Here is a 24,831-nt window from a genome sequence, read left to right as displayed (position 1 = left end):
GGGGAGCTCACAGTCTAGAAGGGGGGAAAGGGCTCACAGTCTTATCATTAGGTTGTAAGCACAGATGGCCGATCGATGGATTTCTGATTGTAAGCACCAATTGGCGACTGATCGATCTGTCTGGAAGGACCGATGGCTGATGGATCGATCTTTGGAGAAAGCACCCTGCCCTCAAGAACGCTCACTGTCCTTGTGGCACTGGCTTTAGGTGGTTCTCCAATGATAACAGTAGCATCCACTCCAGCGCTTAGTACAGTGCCTGGCCCATAGTAAGCACTTAACGAAAACCATCATCATTATTACAGCAATCACAAGTGCTCAAATTCCACAGTTATTATCATTACCATGGTACTTAAATGCATACTATGTGCTGAGAACCTCCTCTCCCAAGTGCTTAGCCCAGTGCTCTGCATACAATAAGCACTCAATAAATACACTTGATTGATTATACTAAGGATAGGGGAAGACAAAAGATCTGTAAATCGGACACAGACCCTGTCTCACATGGGGCTCACGGTTCAAGGGGGAGGGAGAAAGGGCACTGAGACCCCATTCCCCCCCCATCTTACCTCCTTCCCTTCCCCACAGCACCTGTATATATGTATATATGTTTGTACATATTTATTACTCTATTTATTTATTTTCATTTATTTATTTATTTATTTATTTATTTTACTTGTACATATCTATTCTATTTATTTTATTTTGTTAGTATGTTTGATTTTGTTGTCTGTCTCCCCCTTTTAGACTGTGAGCCCACTGTTGGGTAGGGACTGTCTCTGTATGTTGCCAACTTGTACTTCCCAAGCGCTTAGTACAGTGCTCTGCACACAGTAAGCGCTCAATAAATACGATTGATGATGATGATGATGATTTGAGAGACGAGTAACTGAGGCCCAGAGAAGCACAGTGACATGCCCGAGTTCATAACGACAGGCAAGTGGTGGACCCGGGATTTGAATGCAAGTCCTCTGACTCCCAGGGCTAGGCTCTGTCATTCATTCATTCATTCAATCGTATTTATTGAGCGCTTACTGTGTGCAGAGCACTGTACTAAGCGCTTGGGAAGTACAAGTCGGCAACACATAGAGACAGTCCCTACCCAACAGCGGGCTCACAGTCTAGAAGGGGGAGACAGACAACAAAACAACACATATTAACAAAATAAAATAAATAGAATATGTACAAGTAAAATAAATAGAGTAATAAATCTGTACAAACATATATACATATATACAGGTGGGGAGAGGAAGGAGGGGACTCAGTCTGGGAAGCGCCCCACCTTCTCCACCTTCATTTATTGAGCAAGCAAGGACTGGTTCATCGAGCAGATCAATTGACTCTGTTGCAGCAGGATTCAAATTCCCCCTCCTCCCCTTCTCCATCCCCCCGGCCTTACCTCCTTCCCTTCCCCAACCTCTGTCCCCACCCTCCCACTCCCCAGTCTTGGGAAACTTCAGGCCCAGTTACAATGGGTAAGCTTAGACCCCCGTAAGCTCCTTGTGGGCAAGAAACGTGCCAACTCGGTTATACCGTACTCTCCCAAGCGCTGAGTACGGTGCTCTGCACACAGTAAACACTCAGAATATACCACTGCTCAATTCATCTTTCGACCAAAACCCTAAATGACTAAACAACCCTAAAACAACCCCACTTCATCCCTCGGAGCCTCCAGGTGGCGGCCTCTCCCCACACTTCTTCCTCTAAAAATTCCAAGTATTCGAAGAACGTGGTAAAACCAGGAAAAATGACTGTTGTCAACCAATATCAGGAGAGGAATTATAATCCACTTAGGAATTTCGAGAAACCAAGACAAATCGCTCCGTGTCAGGGGAGGCGAACGGACAAGTTCTAACGGAACAAGGACAAATCACCCACTTTTGATTTTCCAGCCTAACCCAGGGGCGGTGTCGGTAGCGGCTCTCTCTAGAGGATGTTCCCGCCCGGGCCTCCCCTCCCCGCCAAAGCCTGCTGACCTGGGAAGGCGGGATTTTCCTGGCCGTTCCGGGGCCGGCCCAGGAAGCTAGGGGTAGCCAAAGCGTTGTCCTCCTCTCCAGACAGCCCCCGACTCCTGCACCACACACTACACACAAAGTTTACAATGCACGCACCCTCGACGCACCAAGTCTACCCCTTCCCCAAGCCCTGCTTCTGCCAGCTGGCTTCAGAGACACGGGAGGGGAGTCTGAGGAGAATGGAGGCATTGGCTGCTCGAATGAGACTGTGAGCCCACTGTTGGGCAGGGACTGTCTCTATATGTTGCCAATTTGTACTTCCCAAGCACTTAGTACAGTGCTCTGCACACCGTAAGCGCTCAATAAATACAACTGATGATGATGATGAATGAGGACGCCCATCTGTCTCAAGGCCCAAAGCCTGCTTGTTTCAGGGGGCGGGTTTGAGGGAAAGAAGGGAAATGAAGCTCTCTGGCCACAGGACCATGTCGGCCCTGCCATCCTTGACACCTCAAAATAAAAAGGCCCAGAAGCAGAGAGCCTCCCTGCCCTGGGAACCTTGGCAATAATAATAATAATAATAATAATGGCATTTATTAAGCGCTTGCTATGTGCAAAGCACTGTTCTAAGCGCTGGGGAGGTTACAAGATGACCACGTTGTCCCACTGGGGGCTCACGGTCTTAATCCCCATTTTGCAGTTGAGGTAACTGAGGCCCAGAGAAGTGAAGTGACTTGCCCAAAGTCACACAGCTGATAAGTGGCGGAGCTGGGATTTGAACACGTGACCTCCGACTCCAAAGCCCGTGCTCTTTCCACTGAGCCACTGAGTATTTGTTAAGTGCTTACTATGTGCCAAACACTGTAGGGAAGGCTCAGGACCCTGTGGAGAGCATAAAAACAGTCCCTCTCTCTGACTGTCTCCCCGCCCCCAGCTTTTTTTTTTCCTAAATGGTACTTTTTAAGCGCTTACTACGTGCCAGGCATTGTACTAAGTTCTGTGGTAGATATAAGCTAATCAGTCTCTGTCCCACATGGGGCTCAGTCACTCCCCATTTTACACAGGACGTCACTGAGGCCCAGAGAAGTCAAGTGAGTTGCCCAGGGTCACAGAGCAGACTAGCGGGGGGCTGGGATTTGAACCCGGGCCCTTCTGATTCCCAGATCCGGGCTTCTCAGAATTACCTGCCCTGGTTCCCCTGCCAGAGAGGCCCCGGGCTTGGAAGGAGAGTCACCTCTCCTTAGAAGATGAACATTTTTCACCCACAGTGACACAAACCAGAACACCCTGCTCCTAAATAGACTCTGAGAGCTTTCGGGGAGAGAAGGGAAGGCGAGGGAGGAGGGGAGGACGGAGCCGAGTTGCCCGGGAGAGTCTGGCTGAGGTCCAGGGTGAAATGTCCATGAAATCAGTATTTCCAGATGCTCTCGACTGCCGCATCACCTAATTTTAGGGAGAAAAGTGGGGTAACGCTGAGAGCCGTTCAGGAAGAACGCCAAGCCAACAAGGAGGACAGAAAGTAGCGTCAGTGCTGTAAGGCTTCTGTCAGTCTCTGTCCCTTGGGAGAAGCTCAGTAGGGGCCTGGAGGGTGGGGAAGAGGAGGGGGAGGGAGAGGAAAGGAAGAAAGGCTATGGGAGGAGGCCAATTCACCTTTCTCTCCCCCACTACCCTTTCCTCCCTCCTCCCTCTTACCATTCTCTCTCTCTTTCTCTCTCTCTCATTAAGTGCTTACTATGTGCCAGGCACTGTCCTAAACGCTAGGCTAGATACAAGCTAGTCAAGTTGGACACAGTCCCTGCCCCACATGGGGCTCACAGTCTTAAACCCCATTTGACAGATGAGGGAACTGAGACTTACAGAACTAAAGTGACTTGCCCAAGGTCCCACAGCAGACACGTGGCACAGCCAGGATTAGAACCCAGGTCCTGGCGGCTCTGAGGCCTGTGCTCTATCCTCTGAGCCATGCTTTTTCTCATGCTATTCAGTCTGGCTTCGCTCAGCACCAGCATCAACACCTCAGGGCATTGGAAAGGGGGCGGGGTGGGGGGGTGAGAATATTCCTTTTTTTTTAATGGTATATCAATCAATCAATCGTATTTATTGAGTGCTTACTGTGTGCAGAGCACTGGACTAAGCACTTGGGAAGTACAAGTTGGCAACATATAAAGACAGTCCCTACCCAACAGTGGGCTCACAGTCTAAAAGGGGGAGACAGAGAATAAAACCAAACATACTAACAAAATAAAATAGATATGTTAAGCTCTTACTATGCGCCAGGCACTGTACTAAGTGCTGGGGTAGATGCAAGCTAATCAGGTTGGACACAGTCCGTATCCCACATGAGGCTCACGGTCTTAATCCCCGTTTTACAAATGAAGTAACTGTGGCCTGGAAAATAATAACGATCGCATTTATTAAGCGCTTACTATGTGCAAAGCACTGTTCTAAGCGCTGGGGAGGTTACAAGATGATCAGGTTGTCCCATGGGGGGCTCACAGTCTTCATCCCCATTTGACAGATGAGGGAACTGAGGCCCAGAGAAGTTAAGGTCACTGAGCTGACAATTGGCGGAGCCGGCATTTGAACCCGTGACTTCTGCCTCCAGAGCCCGTGCCCTTTCCACTGAGCCACGCTGCAAGGTCCCACAGCAGACAAGTGGCAGAGGGCGGATTAGAACCCAGGCCCTTCTAACTCCCAGGCCTGTGCTCTAGCCACTGGGCCACGCTGCTTCTCTGTTTCTGGCTTCCAGCAGAAGAAGGCCAGAAGGAGGTGTTACCAACACTGGTTTCCTCTTCTCCCCCAAGGTTGTGGGAAAGGGGCCTGGGGCAGTTGCTGCTTCTTGGGGCAACACAGTATGGCACTCAAAGAGGAAATCCAAGAAATCTCAGGCCCAGAAAGCCCAGTCGACAAGCAGATCTCTTTTTTTTTAATGGCATTTCATTCAATCGTATTTATTGAGAGCTTACTGTATGCAGAGCACTGTACTAAGTGCTTGGGAGAGTAAAATACAACAACAGACACATTCCTTGTCCAAAATGAGCTTACTTTTTTTAATGGCATTTATTAAGCACTTACTATGTGCAAAGCACCGTTCTAAGCGCTGAGGAGGTTACAAGGTGTTCAGGTTGCCTCACGGGGGACTCACAGTCTTAATCCCCATTTTACAGATGAGGGCACTGAGGCACAGAGAAGTTAAGTGACTTGCCCAAAGTCACACAGCTGACAATTGGTGGGGCCAGGATTTGAACCCATGACCTCTGGTTCCAAAGCCCGTGCTCTTTCCACTGAGTCACACTGCTTCTCTACTTATTCAGTGCTTACTAAATACCAGGCACTGCTCTAAGCGCTGGAGTAGATCATCATCATCAATCGTATTTATTGAGTGCTTACTGTGTGCAGTACACTGTACTAAGCGCTTGTAGTAGATACAAGACAACTGGGTTGGACACGATCCATGTCCCACTTAGGACTCACAGTCTTAATCCCCATTTCTCAGATGAGGTATCTGTGAAATCTGTGATGCATCGGTCTATCTCGGACTGTAAACTCGTTGTGGGCAGGGCATTTGTCTGTTATATTCTTTGACTGTAGCATCCCAAGCACTTAGTACAGTGCTCTGGGCACAGTAAGTGCTCAATAAATTTTATTTGCTGACTGACGCACAGGAGTGAAGTGGCTTGCCCCAGGTCCTAAAGCAAGCAGTGGGCAGGGAATGTGTCTTTTATATTGTACTCACCTAAGCACTTAGCAGTGTGCTGCACACTAAGTGCTCAATAAATCCAATTGATTTATTGATTGAGCTGGAATTCGAACTCAGACCCTCTGACTTCCAGGCTGGTGCCCTTTCTACCAGGTCACACTACTTCTCCAGATTCCTTATTTTGCTTGCTTTTTCAAGGAGGGGCAAAGGATTTGCCCGAATGAACTCCTCCCAACACAAATGGGTAGGGTCCACGTCTCTTACATTGGGGACCGGCAATTTGAAATACGTATTTGAAATGAATATATATAGGTACTTTTTTATTTGGATGAAGACTACCAGGATAGCGATCAATGGTATTTAATGAGCACTTACTGTGTGCACAGCACCGCACTAAGGGCTTGGAAGAGTCGGGGAGCAGCATGGATAGAGTACGGGCCCGGGAATAACGTGGTTGTGGTTCTAATCCCGGCTCTGCCACTTGTGTGCTAGCGGAAGAAGTCATTTCACTTCCTCTGGGCCTCAGTCTCCTCATTTGTAAAATTAATTCAATTGGGGATTGAGACCGCGAGCCCCACGTTGGGACAAGGACTGTGTCCAACCCATTGGCTTGTATCCAACCCAGAGCTTAGCACACTGCCTGGCACACAGTAAGGGCTTTGCAAGTACCTGAATTCTTCTAATCATTATTACAATGCAAGGGATTTGGTAGACACCTTCCCAGATCCTCTTGAACAGGAAAGTCGTTAGGTGTTGGCACTGCATTTATGCAGCACGTCTCGATTGGGGAGCCGTGGGCAAGGGTTGGAGGGAGGGGGAAAGGAGACGGGGAGGAGGGCGATGGGAGTTCTCAACCTCAGGTCCACAACCCTGCCTCGGCCTCAACGTCCCCATCTCTGCCACTCGTCAGCTGTGGGACCTTGGACAAGTCACTTTGTTTCTCTGGGCCTCCGTTCCCTCATTGGTAAAATGTGGATAAAGACTGTGAGCCCCATATGGGACGGGGATTGTGTCCAACCTGATTAGCCTGCATCTACCCCGGAGCTCAGGACAGTCCATGGCACATTTTTATTATCATCAAATGCCGTCGTTTCCAATTCATGGGGATTCTACGGATATATTTTCTCCAGAACGTCCTATCTTCTGCCGTAATCTGCAACTTGGCTAATGGTTCTTCCGTTATCGTTGTTATGGTTTCTTATCCATCTAGCTGCTGGTCTGCCTCTTCCACGTTTTCCCTGGACTTTTCCCAGCATTACTGTCTTATCCAGACAATTACTCCTCCTGATGATCGGTCTCAAATATGCTCATCTAAATCGAGTCATCTGGTCTTCCAAAGACCGTCACCTTGGCTTAATTTGCTCCAAAACCCATTTGTTTGTTTTTCGGGTTGTCTACGATATTCGCAAAAGCTTTCTCCGGCACCACATTTCAAAAGAGTGGACGCTCTCTCTATCCCGTTTTTTCGCTGTCCAGCTTTCGGATCCGTACGTTGTCGCCGGAAACACCACAGAATCGACCACTTGTATTTTTGTGGCAATTGTTACATCAGCACAGAAAGTGCTTAACAAATAGCAGGACGGAAAAAAAGAGAAAGAACGCGGAAGAGAGCCGCTTAGCTTAAATTCCAACAGGATCCCTTCTGCTGGGCAGACCCCACCCAAGGTCACCCTAGCTCTGAAACAGCCCAGCCGCCCGCATTCCAGGGAGTTCTAGCTACTCAAGCCCCAGGCCAACCCTCCAACTGGGTCATCATCAATCGTATTTATTGAGCGCTTACTATGTGCAGAGCACTGTACTAAGCGCTTAAGGTCATACCCTGGACAGCCCCCCACTTACTCTATTTATTTATTTATTTATTTATTTTGCTTGTACATTTCTATCCTATTTATTTTATTTTGTTGGTATGTTTGGTTCTGTTCTCTGTCTCCCCCTTTTAGACTGTGAGCCCACTGTTGGGTAGGGACTGTCTCTATGTGTTGCCAATTTGTACTTCCCAAGCGCTTAGTACAGTGCTCTGCACATAGTAAGCGCTCAATAAATACGATTGATTGATTGATTGACCCACCAGGGGCTCAAGACTGGGGAGGTTATCACAGCTGAAACTGCAATCACCAACCACTTTCAGAACCAACATTTCCCGGCAGCCCCTCCTGAGGGGCCCCATCGCTGGGAGTTGTTTCCTGAATTCATACATAATAATAATAAGGATGGCATTTATTAAGCGCTTACTACGTGCAAAGCACTGTTCTAAGCGCTGGAGAGTTTCCAAGGTGATCAGGTTGTCCCACGCGGGGCTCACAGTCTTAATCCCCATTTTCCAGATGAGGTAACTGAGGCCCAGAGAAGTTAAGTGACTTGCCCAAAGTCACACAGCTGACAATTGGCAGAGTCGGCATTTGAACCTATGACCTCTGACTCCAAAGCCCGGGCTCTTTCCACTGAGCCATACATTCATTCAGTCAGATTTACTGAGCGCTTACTGTGTGCAGAGCACTGTACTAAGCGCTTGGGAAGTACAAGTTGGCACCGTGTAGTGGAAACATACAGTGGAGCATATAGCGGCTCAGTGGAAAGAGCCCGGGCTTTTGGAGTCAGAGGTCACAGGTTCAAATCCCGGCTCCGCCACTTGTCAGCTGTGTGACTTTGGGCAAGTCAGTTCACTTCTCTGCACCTCAGCTACCTCATCTGTAAAATGGGGATTAAGACTGTGAGCCCCCCGTGGGACAACCTGATCACCTTGTAACCTCCCCAGTGCTTAGAAAAGTGCTTTGCACACAGTAAGCACTTAATAAATGTTATCATTACTACTATTATTATTATAGAGAGATGGTCCCTACCCAACAGTGACTCACAGTCTAGAAGGGGGATAGACTTCTAGACTGTGAGCCCACTGTTGGGTAGGGACCGTCTCTTTATGTTGCCAACTTGTACTTCCCAAGCGCTTAGTACAGTGCTCTGCACACAGTAAGCGCTCAATAAATACGATTGATTGATTGACTGATTGATTGAGACAGCCGACCTACGGCAGGCAGGCCAGAATGAGTCTGTTTATTGTTTTATCATACTCTCCCAAGCGCCTAGTTCAGTGCTCTGCACACAGTAAGCGCTCAATAAATACGAGTGACTGAATGAATGAGGGGGCAGAGGGGAAATACCAGAGCCGTCCATCATCTCCCATTCCCAGAGCACCGCTCTACAGAGAAATAGTGTGGCCCAGTGGATAGAGAAGGGCGTGGGAGTCAGAAGGACCTGGGTTCTAATTCCGGCCTTGCCACTTGTCTGCTGTGGGACATTGGGCCAGTCACTTGACTTCCACAAATCCATAAAATGGGATTAAGACTGCGAGCCCTTTGCAGGGCAGGGACTGTGTCCGCGCTGACGTGGCTTGTATCTACACCGGCACTTAATACAGTGCCTTGAACATAGTAAGTGCTTAATAAATACCATAAAAAGGGAGTGATCACTCTGTTCTGAAAAGCTACAGGCATGGCCTCCCCTGCAGTCCCAGGACACAGGTATTTTCAATTGAAAGGGGAAAAAAAAAAAAACTTGCCCCCAGGCCCGCAAAGGCTGAGGTTCACACACGTGTGTGTGAACTGCAAACTGACAAGGAGCACATTTGTTACCAGTTTATGACTCATTATCTGAGCGAAAGAGCTCAATTGCGAGCAAATTCAAATGGCCGGTCCTATATGGACATAATAGGAATATTAGAAACTGCCTCAGCGAGCGAGCTGGGTAATGAATTTAATAAAGGAATATCACTTGGCGGTACCCGGAGATGATGAATATGATCTGATCCCAGATGCAAATTAAAATCACCATGTCGCCACAACAGAAGACAAGGAAAAAAACCCTTCTCCCCACCTCGATAAATTCTTCTTTTGAGAATGAACACCGATGACCTGGGCAGTGGGAGAAAATGGTAGGTCGGGCGGGCTGCCCACCATTCCTCCTCCACAATCTCCCTGCCCTAGAATAAAACTCCACCGGGAGCCCCCAAAAGAAACATTCGGTTCCCTTTTCTGTGTCGTCAGCAACGGGGGCTCGGCCCCACTAATGGTGGAGACAGCTGGATGGCCCAACCCAGAGGGGTTTCACCGACTCTCTCTGTTCAATCAATCCAACGTATTTATTGAGCGCTTACTGTGTGCAGGGCGCTGTACTAAGCACTTGTGAGAGTTCACTCTGAGCTGGCAGAACCAGTCCCTGCCCCAGGTCATGGGTTCAAATCCCGGCTCTGCCAATTGTCAGCTGTGTGACTTCGGGCAATTTACTTAACTTCTCTGTGCCTCAGTGACCTCATCTGTAAAATGGGGATTAAGACTGTGAGCCCCACGTGGGACAATCTTGATTCCCTTGTATCTCCCCTCGGCACTTAGAACAGTGCTTGGCACATAGTAAGAGCTTAACAAATACCAACATTATTATTATTATGAGTTTACAGTCTAGATTGGGTGGGTGAGTGCCATTCATTCACGTGACTTGGGTTTAACGCCCCTTTCCCCTGGCTGGAACTACTTTCTGACCCCTATTTCCAGGGTCTCATGAGACCACCTGCAAGTTTTTATCAGGACTGAATTTCCCTCCTATCATCGAGAAGCAGCGTGGCTCAGTGGAAAGAGCCTGGGCTTTGGAGTCAGAGGTCTTGGGTTCGTATCCTGGCTCCGCCAATTGTCAGCTGTGTGACTTTGGGCAAGTCACAACTTCTCTGTGCCTCGGTTACCTCATCTGTAAAATGAGGATTAAGACTGTGAGTCCCCCATGGGACAACCTGATTACCTTGTAACCTCCCCAGAGCTTAGAACAGTGCTTTGCACATAGTAAGCACTTAATAAATGCTATTATTATTATTATTATTATCAAGAAGCAGCATGGCCTAGCAGAAAGAGCATGGGCTTGTGAGTTAGAGGACCTGGGTTCAAATCCAGGTTCCGCCACGCATCTGCTGTGTGACCTTGGGCAAGTCACATAAATTCTCTGGGCTTCAGTTACCTCATCTGTAAAATGGGGATGAAGGCTGTGAGCTCCATGAGGGAGAGGGATTGTGTCCAACCCGATTACCTTCTATCTACCCCAGCACCCAGTCTAGTGCCTGGCACGTAATAAGCACTGAACAAGTACTACAATTATTATTATTACAAAATCGCCAATGAGATTCCCTTTGCTCAATTCTCCTGGCAGGATGATCTAATGCTGGCTTTAACACAAGGCCTCCAGAATCAAGAGGCCAAATGGTCACCTCCTCAGCCACTCCTGACACGGGTGGACAACAAGCTGCTCCAATAAGCAGACCCTCTGTCACTTTAAAAGGGAAAATGGAAGTCAACTCGGTAGTACAAAGCTAACAGCCCTTCCCTGGGCTCAATAATAATAATAATAATAATAATTGTGGTATTTGTTAAGCCCTTGCGATATGCCAAGCACTGTACTAAGTGTGTACTTAGAGCATGAGCTTCATGTGGGACCTGATTTTCTGGTATCTTCCCCAGCGCTTAGTAAATGCTTGGCAAAGAGCAAGTACTTAAGGAATACTACAATAACTATTATTAAGTTGGGCATGGAGGGCAGATGGGAGAGGAAAGGAGGCCTACGCCAACCCCTGACCCACATCCTGCCTCTGGCCTGGACCTCCCTCTGGCTTCATATCCAACAGACCATCACTCTCCCCACTTTCAAAGCCTTACCAAAATCATAACTACTCCAAGAGGCCTTCCCAGACTATGCCCATATTACCCCTACTCCCCCTCCCTTCTACATCGCAATTGACTGCGGCTAGGTCAGGGCTGACAAGCCTGCCTTGCAGAATAGCCTAAGATCAGCCAGTCTACCATAGAACCACTTTTTTTTTTTGAGAGCAACATGAACAGAGGTGGAGGAAAACTCTCGCCCCGTCCCTCCTCCCCTCCTTAACTTCCATCTTCAACCGCTCACTCTCCACTGGCTCCTTCCCCTCTGCCTTCAAACGTGCCCACGTCTCCCCAACCTAAAAACACCCTCTCTTGACCCCACTGCTCCTTCTACTTATGGCCCTATCTCCTTCCTACCCTTCCTTTCCAAACTCCTACAACAAGTCATCCACACTCGATGCCTCAAATTCCTCAACTCCAAACTCTCTCCTAGACCCCCTCCAATCTGGCTTCCGTCCCCTGCACTCCACCAAAACTGCCCTCTCAAAGGTCACCAATGACCTTCTTCTTGCCAAATGCAATGGCTCCTACTCTATCCTAATCCTCCTCAACCTCTCAACTGCCTTCGACACTGTGACCACCCCTTTCTCCTCAACACGCTATCCAACCTTAGCTTCACAGACTCCATCCTCTCCTGGTTCTTCTCTTACCTCTCTGGCCATTCATTCTCAGTCTCCTTTGCTGGCTCCTTCTCCCCCTCCCATCCCCTTACTGTAGGGATTCCTCAAGGGTCAGTTCTCAGTCCCCATCTGTTCTCCATCTAGACTCACTCCCTTGGTGAACGCATTCGCTGCCACGGTTTCAACAACCATCTCTACTCTGATAACACTCAAATCGACCTCTCCACCCCTGCTCACTCTTCCTCCCTTCAGGCTCGTATCTCCTCCTGCCTTCAGGACATCTCCATCTGGATGTCTGCCTGCCATCTAAAACTCAACATGTCCAAGACTGAGGTCCTTATTTTCCCTCCCAAACCCTGTCCTCTCCCTGACTTTCCCGTCCCTGTGGATGGCACGACCACTCTTCCCTTCTCACAAGCCCGCAACCTTGGTGTCATCCTTGACTCCGCTCTCTCATTCACCCCACACATTCAATCTGTCCCCAAAACCTGCTTGGTCTCATCTCCGCAACATCGCCCTTTCCTCTTCATCCAAACCGCTACCTTGTCGGTTCAATCTCTCATCCTATCCCAACTTGATGACTGCATCAGCCTCCTTTCTGATCTCCCATCCTCCTGTTTCTCCCCACTTCAGTCTATACTTCACCCTGCTTCCCAGATTATCTTTGTACAGAAATGCTCTGGGCATATCACTCCCTTCCTCAAAAATCTCCAGTGGTTGCCTATCAACCTTTGAATCAAGCAAAAACTCCTCACTCTCGGCTTCAAGGCTCTTCATCCCCTCACCCCCTCCTAACTCACTTCCCTTCTCTCCTACAGCCAGCCCGCATCCTCCGCTCCTCTGCCGCTAACCTCCTCACTGTGCCCCGTTCTCGCCTGTCCCGCCATCGACTCCTGATCCATGTCCTCCCTCTGGCCTGGAATGCCCTCCCTCCACACATCCGCCAAAGTAGCTCTCTTCCTCTCTTCAAAGCCCTACTGAGAGCTCACCTCCTACAGGAGGCCTTCCCAGACTGAGCCCCCCTTTTCCTCTCCTCCTCCTCCTCCCCTCCCCACCTCCCCCCTCCCTCCTTCTGCCCTCCCCCACAGCACTTGTATATATTTGTACATATTTATTCCTCTATTTTATTTGCAAATGTTTATTACTCTATTTTATTAATGATGTGTATATAGCTATAATTCTATTTATTCTGATGGTATTGACGCCCGTCTATATGTTTTGTTCTCTTGTCTGTCTCCCCCTTCTAGACTGTGAGAAGGGACCGCCTCTATATGTTGACGAGTTGTACTTCCCAAGCGCTTAGTACAGTGCTCTGCACACAGTAAGCACTCAATAAATATGACCGAATGAATGAGGGAAAGATTCCAATTGTAATGGAACAAGACTTTTCTGTCACCCAAGCCCTGCCCCCTCTTCCAAATCCAAGAATGACAATGTAAAGATAAACCGGGAAGGGAGTTTAGCCAACTAGCATATAAAACAATTGCCCAGACAACATCACTCCTGAGTTTCCAGCTAACAGTGCTATGCACATAGTCAGCACTTAACCAATGCCATCATTATTATTATTGTCCAGGTTGATTGGCTTTTTCTTTCTAAAAGGAACCGCAAATCTCTCCCAGGACCCCATAATAAAGAAACTCCCAGTAAATGCTGCTGGATCACTCTTCTAATCACATCTTGACCTCCCCAACAGATTATTTCCCTCTTAGATTTTGCTCTAAAGAGACAGTAGGGGCAGAATCCGTTTTGTAAAGATTTGTTCTCCTGACCAGGTAGAAGGGTATAAAATGTAAATCAAGTTGGAATGGCAGAAGGGCAGTGGGCTGGTGTCCCGTGCCTTATGGCTGTTCAACCCAGGAAGGAAGACGAAGGTGAGAAACAGCAGAAAGTCTTCTGGACACTTAGATATATCTTAGTGATGATGATGATAGTATTTACTAAGCGCTTACTATGTGCAAAGCATTGTTCTAAGCGCTGGGGAGGTTACAAGGTGATCAGGTTGTCCCACATGGGGCTCACAGTTTTAATCCCCATTTTACAGATGAGGTAACTGAGGCCCAGAGAAGTTTAAGTGACTTGCCCAAAGTCACACAGCTGACAAGTGGTGGAGTCGGCACTTGAACCCATGACCTCTGACTCCAAAGCCCGTGCTCTTTCCACTGAGCCACGCTGCTTCTCTGACAGCGTAGTGGACCGAGTAGGGGCCTGAGAAGGACCTGGGTTCTAATCCTGGTTCCGCCACTTGTCGGCTGTTTGGCCTTGGACAAGTCGCCTCACTACTCTGAGCCTCAGTTACCTCATCTGTCAAATAGGAATCGAGACTGTGAGCCCCATGTGGGACAGGGACGTTGTCCAACCTAGTTAGTTTGTATCTACCTCAGCGCCTGCCACACAGTAAGCACTTAACAAATACAATTAAAAAGGAAAAAAAGTCACAGAATCCAAGGGCAGCAAGTTCAGTATTGGTCGCCACTGTGGTCTGCACCACCTACCCTGGCCAACTGTTTTGCAGGCTCCCGTGGGGCCTGTCCCCCTCAAAGAACCCCTCTGGTCAAATACCTTTCCCTCTGATGGCACAGCCTTACTTCCTGCTTCCCAGATTTGTGCTCTTAACCCAACAGCCGGGCTGGCACTTACGTAAATATGTATATTCAATTATTTACTCAGCTATCTCTTCCTGGCATATTCTCCTCGCCATCTGTTACATGCTCTCCTTCTTTCTCCCGCTCCCACTATTAGTAAATACTTTATGCCCGGGTCCCCCTCATTAGATTGGAGGCCCCTCAAGGGGAGGGACCATATGTCATTTGCTTCTGGTGCCCTCTCCCAAACACCCAGCACAGCGCTCTGCATCCGGCAAGCACGAGAGACTGATCGCTGAGTTTGTAAATCAATAAATTCGACCTCGGGAAGATGGCTTTGTGGATACAGCACGGGCCTGGGAATCACAAGGATCTGGGTTCTAATCCCGGCTCTGTCACATGTCTGCTGTGGGACCTTGGGCAAGCCACTTCACTTCTCTGGGCCTCAGGTCCCTCATCTGCAAAATGGGGATAAAAGTGGGAGCCCCATGTGGGACAGGGACTGTGTCCCACCTGATTAACTTATTTATTTATGTATTTTACTTGTACATATCTATTCTATTTATTTTATTTTGTTAGTATGTTTGGTTTTGTCTCCCCCTTTTAGACTGTGAGCCCACTGTTGGGTAGGGACTGTCTCTATACGTTGCCAATTTGTACTTCCCAAGCACTTAGTACAGTGCTCTGCACACAGTAAGCGCTCAATAAATACGATTGATGATGATGATTAACTTGTATCTACCCCGGCGCTTAGAACAAGTGCTTGGCACACAATAAATGCTTAACAAGTACTATGACGATAATAATGATAATAATAATTAATAGTTTCCGAGTCACCTGATCCACAGAATTTTCATGCGTTCTTGACAATTCTGGGATCCGGCCCCGGGGTCCTCTCCGGGTGAGGAAGGGTAGGTCTGTAGGATAACAGAGGGTCCCGCAGAGCATGCTTCTCGCCACTGAAACTCACCGAGTCCGGATCTCTCTGTTGTTCGAGGAAAGCGGAGAACTCCACCAGCCGGAGTTTGGTCGTGCCAATGGAGCGGCCCTGCCACGCCGGGACTGAGGGTGCTGGGGCCGACGCGGGCTCAAACCCTGAAACGCCAGCACAGGTCTTAGCGCTCTTAGCCCTCACCTGCGGATCCTGGTCTCGCCCTCTCACCTGCAGGCCCTTGGCCCGTCTCTCTGGCCTAGAGGCCCTGGGCCCAGTAGGGCTCGGCTACGATTTCTCTGTGGCTCTGCTCCCTAATCTGGGATGAACAACTCAGGGGGAAGGGGCAGGAGACAGTATGACCACCTCCTTCAGCATCTCGCAGAGGGTATTAGCCAGTCTGCTGACCCTGCCCAATGGACCCTGGGCCAACTACCCTCCTGAGAACCTCTCCTTCCTCCCCCTGTCCACCCTGGCTGCCACCACGTGCCAGAAGAAATGGGATCCCAAGAAACACACATACACACACATGCACACCCGCTGAGAGCTGCGGGGTTCCAGCTGGATCGGTGGCCAGGAAGCCCCCTGGCTCCAGGGAAGCGGTGTTCTAAGAACAGCACCCCTCCCCTACCCCCTGCCATTTTGGGAGTCCTGGCTGTGGTCATTCCATGCTGCATCCTGGTCTTCCGAAGGAGGGACAATTGCAGAAGAGGAAGAGATCATCCTGTATCACAGGCTAGGAGAGATGCAGCAGAGCAGAAGCTGGAATGTTTCTCCTATATCCCTCTACATGGCTCTTTGTGGGCTGGGCACGTGTCTGCTAACTCTGTTGTACTGTGTGCTCTCCTAAGCGCTTAGTACAGTGCTCTGCCAAAAGGGCGCACTCAGGAAATGCCATTGCGTATGTCTCCCCAGTCCTCAGAAACCTCCAGCCGTGGCCCACCCCTTGACTTTAAGGGGCCCAACCCACTCTCTCCCCACTATCCCCCCAGCTCAGATGTTTTCCTCCTCTCAAACCCACTACTCACTAAGCTTCAGTCTCGATTATGCTCTCCCTCATGCCTGGAACTCCCTTCCCATCTAACAGACCATTGTTCTCCCCACCTTCAAAGCCCTTCTGAAATCACATCTTTTTTTTAAAGATATTTACTAATTGTTTACACTTTGCCAGATGCTGTACTAAGCCCTGGGGTAGATACAAGATAGTGAGGTTAGACAGAGTCCATGTCCTACATGGGGCTCACTGTCTTAATCCCCATTTTACAGATGAGGTCACTGAGGCCCAGAGAAGTGAAGTGACTTGGCCAAGGTCACACAGCAGACCGGAAAAGAGACGGGATAAAAAGCGCTTAACAAGTACCTTAATAATGACGATACTCATAATAATGGCATCTTTACACTCAATTCTTTCTTCCTGCCAGCAATGTAGGGACCGTCTCTATATGTTGCCGACTTGTACTTCCCAAGCCCTTAGTGCAGTGCTCCGCACACGGTAAGCGCTCAATAAATACGATTGAATGAATGAACATTTTAGTGGGTCTTCCCCACTAGGCTGTCAGTTTCTTGAGGGCAGGGATCATGTCGAGTAGGTCTACGACCAACGCTTGGGACTAGTTAGGTGAGAAGCTATGTCCTTCACGTCTCTCTCAAAGGACAATGATTTCCCAAGCTGCTCGTGAAGGTTTAAGAAATACAGAAAAGGATTTTTGTAGCTGCTCTGGAAACAGTAAGAGAAGTTAATCTCCTCCCTGAGCTCCCTTGCTCAGTCCCTCCCTTCCCTGCTTGGAACTCCCTTCCGCTCTGAGTCAGACAGACTGCTGATCTCTCTCCCAACCGCTTAGTACAGTGTTCTGCACACAGTAAGTACTCAATAAATATGACTGAATGAATGAGTGAATCCCCCAATCTTCAAATCCTTTCTGAAATCTCATCTCCTCCAGGTCGCCTTCTCTGGTTCACCGCTAATCTCCGCACTTGCCTCCTGCTCCCGGCTGCTCCTTCAGTTCTTCTGAGTCACTTACGATCCCCAAAACTTCCAAAGCATGCCTGTACAAATCCTGTAAACTCTGTCCTTCCCCACCGCCCGTAACAAAAGCGTTTGATTTCTAACTTGTGTCGGCCCTGGTTGAGGGACTCCCAGATCTTCTTTTGAGCCTCTCGTTTTCCCCCTTGGGACTTTGGAAGCTGAATTCCCGTCGATCCCGTCCTCCTTCTCGCCCGACGTGATTTCCACTCAGCGTGGCGAGGATAGTTACCTGGGATGGGGGCTGGGACGGTTGGCTGGATGGGATAGGCCTGCTGTACGAAGGGTTTGACGCTGAAATAAAGATGGGGGAAAGGGGGGCAGAGAGAGAGGGGAGTGTCAGACATCAAGACCGGACGCAGGGTTTGGGGGATGTCCCCTCAAATCTGCCTCCCATTTCTCTCGAAGGTAGCTCCTTCCACGACCCCTGTCCAGAGAGAAGCTCTAGCGTGGCCTGGTGGAAAGAGCACCGGGCTTGGGAGTCAAAGGACCTGGGTCCTAATCCCGGCTCTACTACTTGCCTGCCGAGTGATCTTGGGCAAGTCACTTAACTTCTCGTCCTCACTTCCCTCATCTGCGAAATGGGGATTAGAAACCTGTTCTCCCTCCTACTTAAACTGTGAGCCCCACTTGGGGCCTGATTCTCTCGTACCTACCCCGGTGCTTAGTACGGTGCTCGGCACTTAGTAAGCACTTCACAAATATCACAATTAGTATCATTATTAGAGAATCCCCACCGTCCATTCCCCTAGAATAGGGGGACGGCCCCCATCCCCCACATCCCCTGGAGTTAACTCGAGCCATATCCACTAATCGTCAGGCCCCAATCCATCCTCCCAGTAGAATCCAGAAATTTGGTTTCGCTGCCAAGGAGCAGTGGGCAGACGCGATGAAACTTTACTCGGGGGATGGGGAAGCCCAGAACTCAGCCAGTCTGCCTTCATGGGACACCCATACGCTCATTGTGGGCAGGGAACACACCTACCAACTCTGTTGTATTGTACTTTCCCAAAGGCTTAACACAGTGTTCTGACACAGAAAACACTCAATAAATACCACGGATTGATTGAGAAGGGGGAAACGAAGCGGAGATAGAAGCCACTGATTGCAGTTCAGCTCCTACTGGTAGGCTGCCCTGAGTGAGGGCTCGGAGGATCCTGGGGAAGAGATCCTTAATAACGGTGGTATATCTTTTCATTCATTCAATCGCATTTATTGAGCTTACTGTGTGCAGAGCACTATACTAAGCGCTTGGGAGGGTACAAAACAACACTAAGTAGACACATTCCCTTCCCACAATCAGCTTACCTCGTGCCAGGAACTGTACTAAACACTAGGGGACATACAAGATGATCAGGTCTGAGATAGCCTTTGTTCCACTTGGGGCTCAGTGTCTAAGGGAAGCGAGAATTCACCCACATTTTAATGATGAAGAAACCGAGGCACAGAGAAGTTAAATGAACTTGCCCAAGGTCACACAGCAGGCAAGTGGCGGAGCTGGGATTAGAACCCAGGCCCGGGCTCTTTCCACTCGGCCACGCCACTTCTCATTCTTCCCTTCAAGGGGTCTCGCTGTTGCTACATTTGGACGTTCTTCCTCGCATCAGACTTAATTCCTTTCCTCTCGCCAAGTCCTCGTGGGCAGGGGGAGAGGGCGGCCGCCCACCGTCTCTGGCTGTTAAGCCACCATTCCCGCCTTCTTGTCTCAGAGCCGAAGTTTCTTGTCTGCGTTTGGCAAACCAGGGTTGGCTCTCCTGTGCTGGGCTGCCCTGTGGACGCCCCCCACCCTTGCCCACCCCGCCCCAGCACAAATACTGTATATTCCCTCTCCCTCAGATTAACACCCTCCCTTTGGCACAGGTGTATACCTGGTACATATACCTCCATTCCCCAGATAGGCCAAGCCCTCCCCGCTTCCTTCACCAACCCCATTGTGTAAAGACTCAAGCTGGTCGCAGAGGGGAGGGGGGTGAGCAGACTTCCTATTCCCAGCTAGGTCCTGGCTCCTGGCCTGCTGCCAGAGAAGGGCTGATATCTCGCCTTCGTAACTCTTTAACCCATGAGACCGAGCCTTCCTGCAGGGGTTAGTTTTGTTTGTACAAATGTCTAATCCTTCTCTGGAGCTCTGCAGGGAAGTCTGTTTCTCTCTTCTGGGGGAGGACATTCCTCGGGTTGGACAGAGAAGGAAAGGGGGGAAAGATGAGGGAGGGGAGAGGAGGGTGGAGACAAGGAGGGAAGGTGGAAAGTCGAAGAATGGGAAAGGAGAGAGGGAGATAGAAGGGAAGGGAGAGAGTGGAAGGAAAGGGAGAGGAGAAGAGGGTGGGAAGAGAGGGAGACAGAGACAGCAGAAGAAAGGGAGGAGGAGAGGGAAAGAGGGAAAGAGATGGGAGGACAGGACAGAGAGGGAGAAAAGGGAGGGAGATCGGGAAGAGGTAAGAGAGGGGAGGGGAGGGAGAGTGTGAGAGAGAGAAAAATGAGGGGGAGGAGAGGAAAAGGAGAGGGAGAAGAAAGAGGGATAGAGAAGAGTAGAGAGAGAGAGGAAGAAAGAGAAAGAGAAGGAGAAAGAGAGGGAGAGCAAGAGAGTGTGTGTGTGCGTGCATGCGTGCATGTGCGTGTGTGTGTGTGTGTGTGTGTGTGTGTGTGTGTGTGTGTGTGTGTGTGAGAGAGAACATATGGGGAGGGAGCCACTGAGACCACCAGGCCATATTCCCTAGTTTCCTCCCCTCTTCCTCTCCCCTTCCAAACTTACTCTTGGGAGGATCCAGGCTGCCCCGTTTGTATCATCCCCGGCCAGAACTGGAAACCAAGGAAAGAGATTTTAGGAGGAAAACTACCGGACGGAACAACAGACGATCCCCCTGCATTCCAACAACATCCAAATGGGTCTCAGGTCCTCAGGGTTGGGGCCAGCCCTACCTGCCACGCACGCATCCGTAGCCAAGCTGGGCGAGGAGGTGGCAGGGGACAATAGTGGGGGGAAAGAGGGAGGGAGCCGGTGAGAGGGCCTGGGAATTGTGTCATTCATTCAATTGCATTTATTTATTGAGCGCTTACTGTGTGCAGAGCGCTGTACTAAGTGCTTGAGCTAATTGTCCAATTCCAGCCGAGCTCTCCGGCTTGGGCGCTCACTCTTCGGGAGATGGGCAGACGCGATGTATCCCACCGCTGCCCCAATCCCCCGCCCACTGGACGGTGGATTCCTCTCCGACAGGGCAGGCACCACAACATCACACCATCTCCGCCACCTGTCAGCTGTGTGACCTTGGGCAAGTCACTTAACTTCTCTGGGCCTCAGTCCCCTCATCTGTCAAATGGGGATGAAGACTGTGAGCCCCAAGTGGGACCAACTGATTACCCCAATGCTTAGAACAGTGCTTGGCACATAGTCAGCGCTTAACAATGCCATCATCTAATAACTGTGGTATCTGTTAAGCGCTTACTGTGTGCCAGGCACTGTACTAAGTGCTGGGGCAGATACAAGGTAATTGGGCTGGACACAGTCCCTGTCCCACAGTCTTAATCCCTATTTTACAGACGAGGTACTAGAGGCATAGAGAAGCAAAGTGACTTGTCCAAAGTCATGCAGCACACAAGTAGCGGAGCTGGGATTAGAAGCCAGGTCCTTCTGACTCCCAAGCCCGCGCTCTGTCTACTAGGCCGCGCTGCTTCTCTTGACCTAATTTAAGAGGAACGGTCATGGCCCCTATTGACCCTCCCCGGCCCGTCGGGCTGAACCCCGTCTCCGCCCTGGGTCCGGAGTGGCTGGGGACGGGGCCCGGTGGGGGCGGGACTCACCCCCGGAGCTCCAGGAAACGTGGGGCGGGGGACGCCGGGCAGGCCGAGCTTGTTGTGGATCGCCGTGGCCGACACGATCTGAGCCGACGACATGGCTGCCATGTGCTGGAGGGCTTTGTCCTTCGCCGTCTGATCCTTCAACATGACAGGTACAGGCCGACTTAAACCAAAGGGGGAGGGTCGCCCGTCGCCCCCCTCCCCGAGCAGGCTACCGATCGGGGTCACCGGTCACACTACCCATTGGGTTAAAACAGGTGCGGCTACAAGCACACAGACTAAAATACGAAGCCATGGAAAATGCGAAAAAAAAAAAAGCCAACATGCACGGATAAAACTGCTGGAAAGCTAAACCACATCGAACCTACCTTCAGACCCAACACTGACTAAGAATGCCCAACTCCATCGTTTATCGTCTTTACAAAGAGAGGGAGTTTTACTACGACTTTTTAAATCCAAATTCTGTTTTCCACTCGATTTGAGAGCCTCCAAGAAGGGAAATTTTGCTTTTCAGCTTCTAGGGTGAGAATTCTCCATCGATTACTGAACTCATTCAAGGGGGACAAAAAAAAAAAGGATCCGTTTTCCACAATTCGGTGGGGCTCGAGAGGAGGTGTGGATCTGAATTTTAAAGGCAGTTGAGGGGAAACTCAAAGGGACTGAGGGGGCATCATAAGGTGGCGTGGGATACGGGTGAGCAAACCCCACCCTCGTGTATATGGAAAGTAGGTATATCTCTGGCTGGACACCCGTACCTACATGCGTTAATTGATGGGGCTCTTGGGAGCCAAACTGTGGGGGTAAAAGCGAAATGATGGGGCAAATCCCCTAAGTGCTGAAAGCACACAAGCAATGTCAGGCACTGGAAGAAGCAGTCTGGGAAACATGCTAGCAAGGATGGCATGCTAACTCCTACGGACATCGGGTCTTCAAGCATAGTCCCTCCCCACCCCCAACCCCAAGCTGGGAGCGTGTGGAAGAATGCTATATAGGCAAAGTAGTTTCTCCTTTCAGTCAGCCTCTTTAGAAACAGCGAAGGCTGAAAAATACAGTCAAAGCTAGCCAAAAATTCTGCCAAGCACAGCTAAAGTATATAATACTTGGTTTAGTGAAAATACTTACCATGCTTGTCACCTGGATACAATAACAAACAGTGCGTTAAAATGCTTGCAAGATGGCTGGGTTTTCTCTTAATTAAAAAATAGATAGGCACTAGGGCTGAAGGAACGACGAACCAAGAGGCTGTGCCCTGTATTTTAGGAGAAAATTTGTGACCAGAGACTGATTCATAAAAAAAAGCTTCCTATCAAAAAAAAAAAGTCTAATCTTGGGCCCCTGCTTGGACGGTAAGTGGTGGCATCTTCGAAAAACTCCAAGGGGGAAATGGTCCATTCACTTCAGGAGTTGTAAAGACCTGAGAAGAAGGCAGCACTCTGGTTTTAGGTTCTTGAGTGGAAACACAAGGAGTTGTGCTAACAGAAGCAGCTTGGACAAAGTGGATAAAACACGGGCCTAAGAATCAGAAGGTCATGGGTTCTAATCCTGGCTCCGCCACTTGCCTGGCACGTGACCTTGGGCAAGGCACTTCACTTCTCTGGGTCTCAGTTCCCTCATCTGTAAAATGGGGATCGAGAGTGTGAGCCCCAAATGGGACAGGGACCGTGTTCAACCCAATTTGCTTGTATCCACCCTGGTGCTTAGTACAGTGGCTGTCACATAGTAAGCACTTAACAAATACCATAATTGTTATTAGTATTATTATAGGCGGGAGATATAGGTTTGCCCTCCAGCTACATCAACTAACCAATCAATGGTATATGTAATGAGTGCTTAATCTGTGCTGAGCACTGTACTGAGCCCTTGGGAAAGTATGATACAACAGAATTGGCAGACGAGCTTATAGCCTAGGGGAGTCGGCTCATTGGAGGGAGGGAACGTTTTTTTTGTTATTGTATTGTCCTCTCCTAAGTGCTTAGTATAGTGCTCTGCACCCAGTAAATGCTCAATAAATATGACTGAATGAATGAAAGAATGGAGCGAGAGCAGGGGGGAGAACTTGGAGTCACCCTGCCCTGCCCAGGGTAAACGTCAAGTAGGACAACCCAGACGACACTGAATTGGAAGAGCGAATGGAGATCGTACCTTTGGGTCACGGGACTTGGTGCCATGTTAAACTGATGCTCAAATGTGTATACGGGCTCAAACGGGGGCACCCAACGAGCCAAAACAAACCCTGCATATACTGAAGGGGAAGACAGTTTGCTCAAAGTAACCTCCAAAGTAGAGGCCCGGCTGCCACGGGAGCCGAAACCAAATCACGACACCAGCAGAGAGGATCAGGTCTTGAGAGGGTTTCTCTGGGTCGATACCGATGCCACGCTCCTTTCTATTTCCCCACCGGGTTCTTGAGGCGTTCCCGGAAACCTGGCGGAACTGGACTGCCATGACGATGGTCTCCCCAGCTTTGGGGTGTGTGAAATAATAATAATAATATCAATAATAATAATAATAGTCGTATTTGTAATGCACTTACTATGTGCCAGGCACTGTACTAAGAACTGGGGTGGATAAAAGCAAATCGGGTTCGACACAGTCCTTGTCCAACATGGGGCTCCCAGTCTCAATCCCCATTAGACAGATGAGGGAACTGCGACCAGTGACTTGCCCAAGGTCACACAGCAGACAAGCGGCAGAGCCGGGATTAGAACCCAGGTCCTTCTGGCTCTGAGGTCGGTGCTCTATCCACTCGTCCATGCTGCTTCTCAGCGTGTATGGAGGGGATGTCCTGGTTAGGTGTTGGAGGGAGGTGGGAAGGTCAGGGGTGGGAGTGGGGGCAAAGAGAGAGGGGAGGAGCCCTTTTGGCTTCGAACCTGTGGCCTCTTTAGCTCAGAGGTGACAGCCTGGTGCTGAACGGGTTCCTCTGGGTGAAACGTTTCTGTGAGACATTTTCTGGTCTGATTTTCCAAGTGCCCCAGGGCCCGCCTCCTGGGCCCCGAACCCTCAGGTGGCCAGTATGGCCCAAGCCCAGAGTGAGACTGAATTTTCTTCCCCCCTCAATAATGAGAGGCAAACCTCTCTCAGGGGGCAAGCCCGGCAGCCCCCACTGAATCTTATTTACTCTCTGGAAGCTTCTCGCCCCACAGCCGCATCCAGCTGGCCCAAGGAAAAAAAACTGGATGTTTTTGCGCACCGGAAGGCCTGGATGTGGGGGAGGGCGGAAGAGGGTTAACGGTAATCGCAGCACATCGCAGACACCCGGTGGGATGGGAAGACAGCTCTGCTCTTGATTACGTAGCTGTAATTTATTTATATTAGTGTCTGTCTCCCCCTCTAGACTGTAAGCTCATTATGGACAGGGAATGCGTCTCTTTACTGTTGTATGGTATTCTCCCAAGCACTTAGTACAGCGCTCTGCACACAGTAAGTGCTCAATAAATACAGCTGAATGAATGAATGAATGAGGTAATCTGTGCTTTGCTCGCCACCACAGTCTTCATTAGGTAGAAATACTTTCCCGAGATAAATGCTCTTC

General features: G+C 49.6%; 1 protein-coding gene across 4 annotated transcripts in view; it reads right to left on the bottom strand.

Moving 5' to 3' along the window:
• LOC119943539 (transcriptional enhancer factor TEF-1) overlaps positions 1–24,831 on the bottom strand; it is a 299,094-nt gene that overhangs the window by 21,724 nt on the left and 252,539 nt on the right. For 2 of the 4 annotated variants that reach the window (XM_038764590.1, XM_038764591.1), the window contains 5 exons: positions 22,422–22,433; positions 21,303–21,437; positions 20,257–20,303; positions 17,740–17,801; positions 15,524–15,648 (listed from right to left, as the gene is read on the bottom strand). In XM_038764590.1, coding sequence (XP_038620518.1) covers positions 15,524–15,648; positions 17,740–17,801; positions 20,257–20,303; positions 21,303–21,437; positions 22,422–22,433 — 381 coding nt within the window. The remainder of the gene's footprint in view (positions 1–15,523; positions 15,649–17,739; positions 17,802–20,256; positions 20,304–21,302; positions 21,438–22,421; positions 22,434–24,831) is intronic. The other 2 variants (XM_038764588.1, XM_038764589.1) reach the window with 1 other exon arrangement.

Source organism: Tachyglossus aculeatus, chromosome 22 (assembly GCF_015852505.1).
Source record: "Tachyglossus aculeatus isolate mTacAcu1 chromosome 22, mTacAcu1.pri, whole genome shotgun sequence".
Taxonomy (NCBI): domain Eukaryota; kingdom Metazoa; phylum Chordata; class Mammalia; order Monotremata; family Tachyglossidae; genus Tachyglossus; species Tachyglossus aculeatus.
This window is presented reverse-complemented; position numbering and strand designations above follow the sequence as displayed.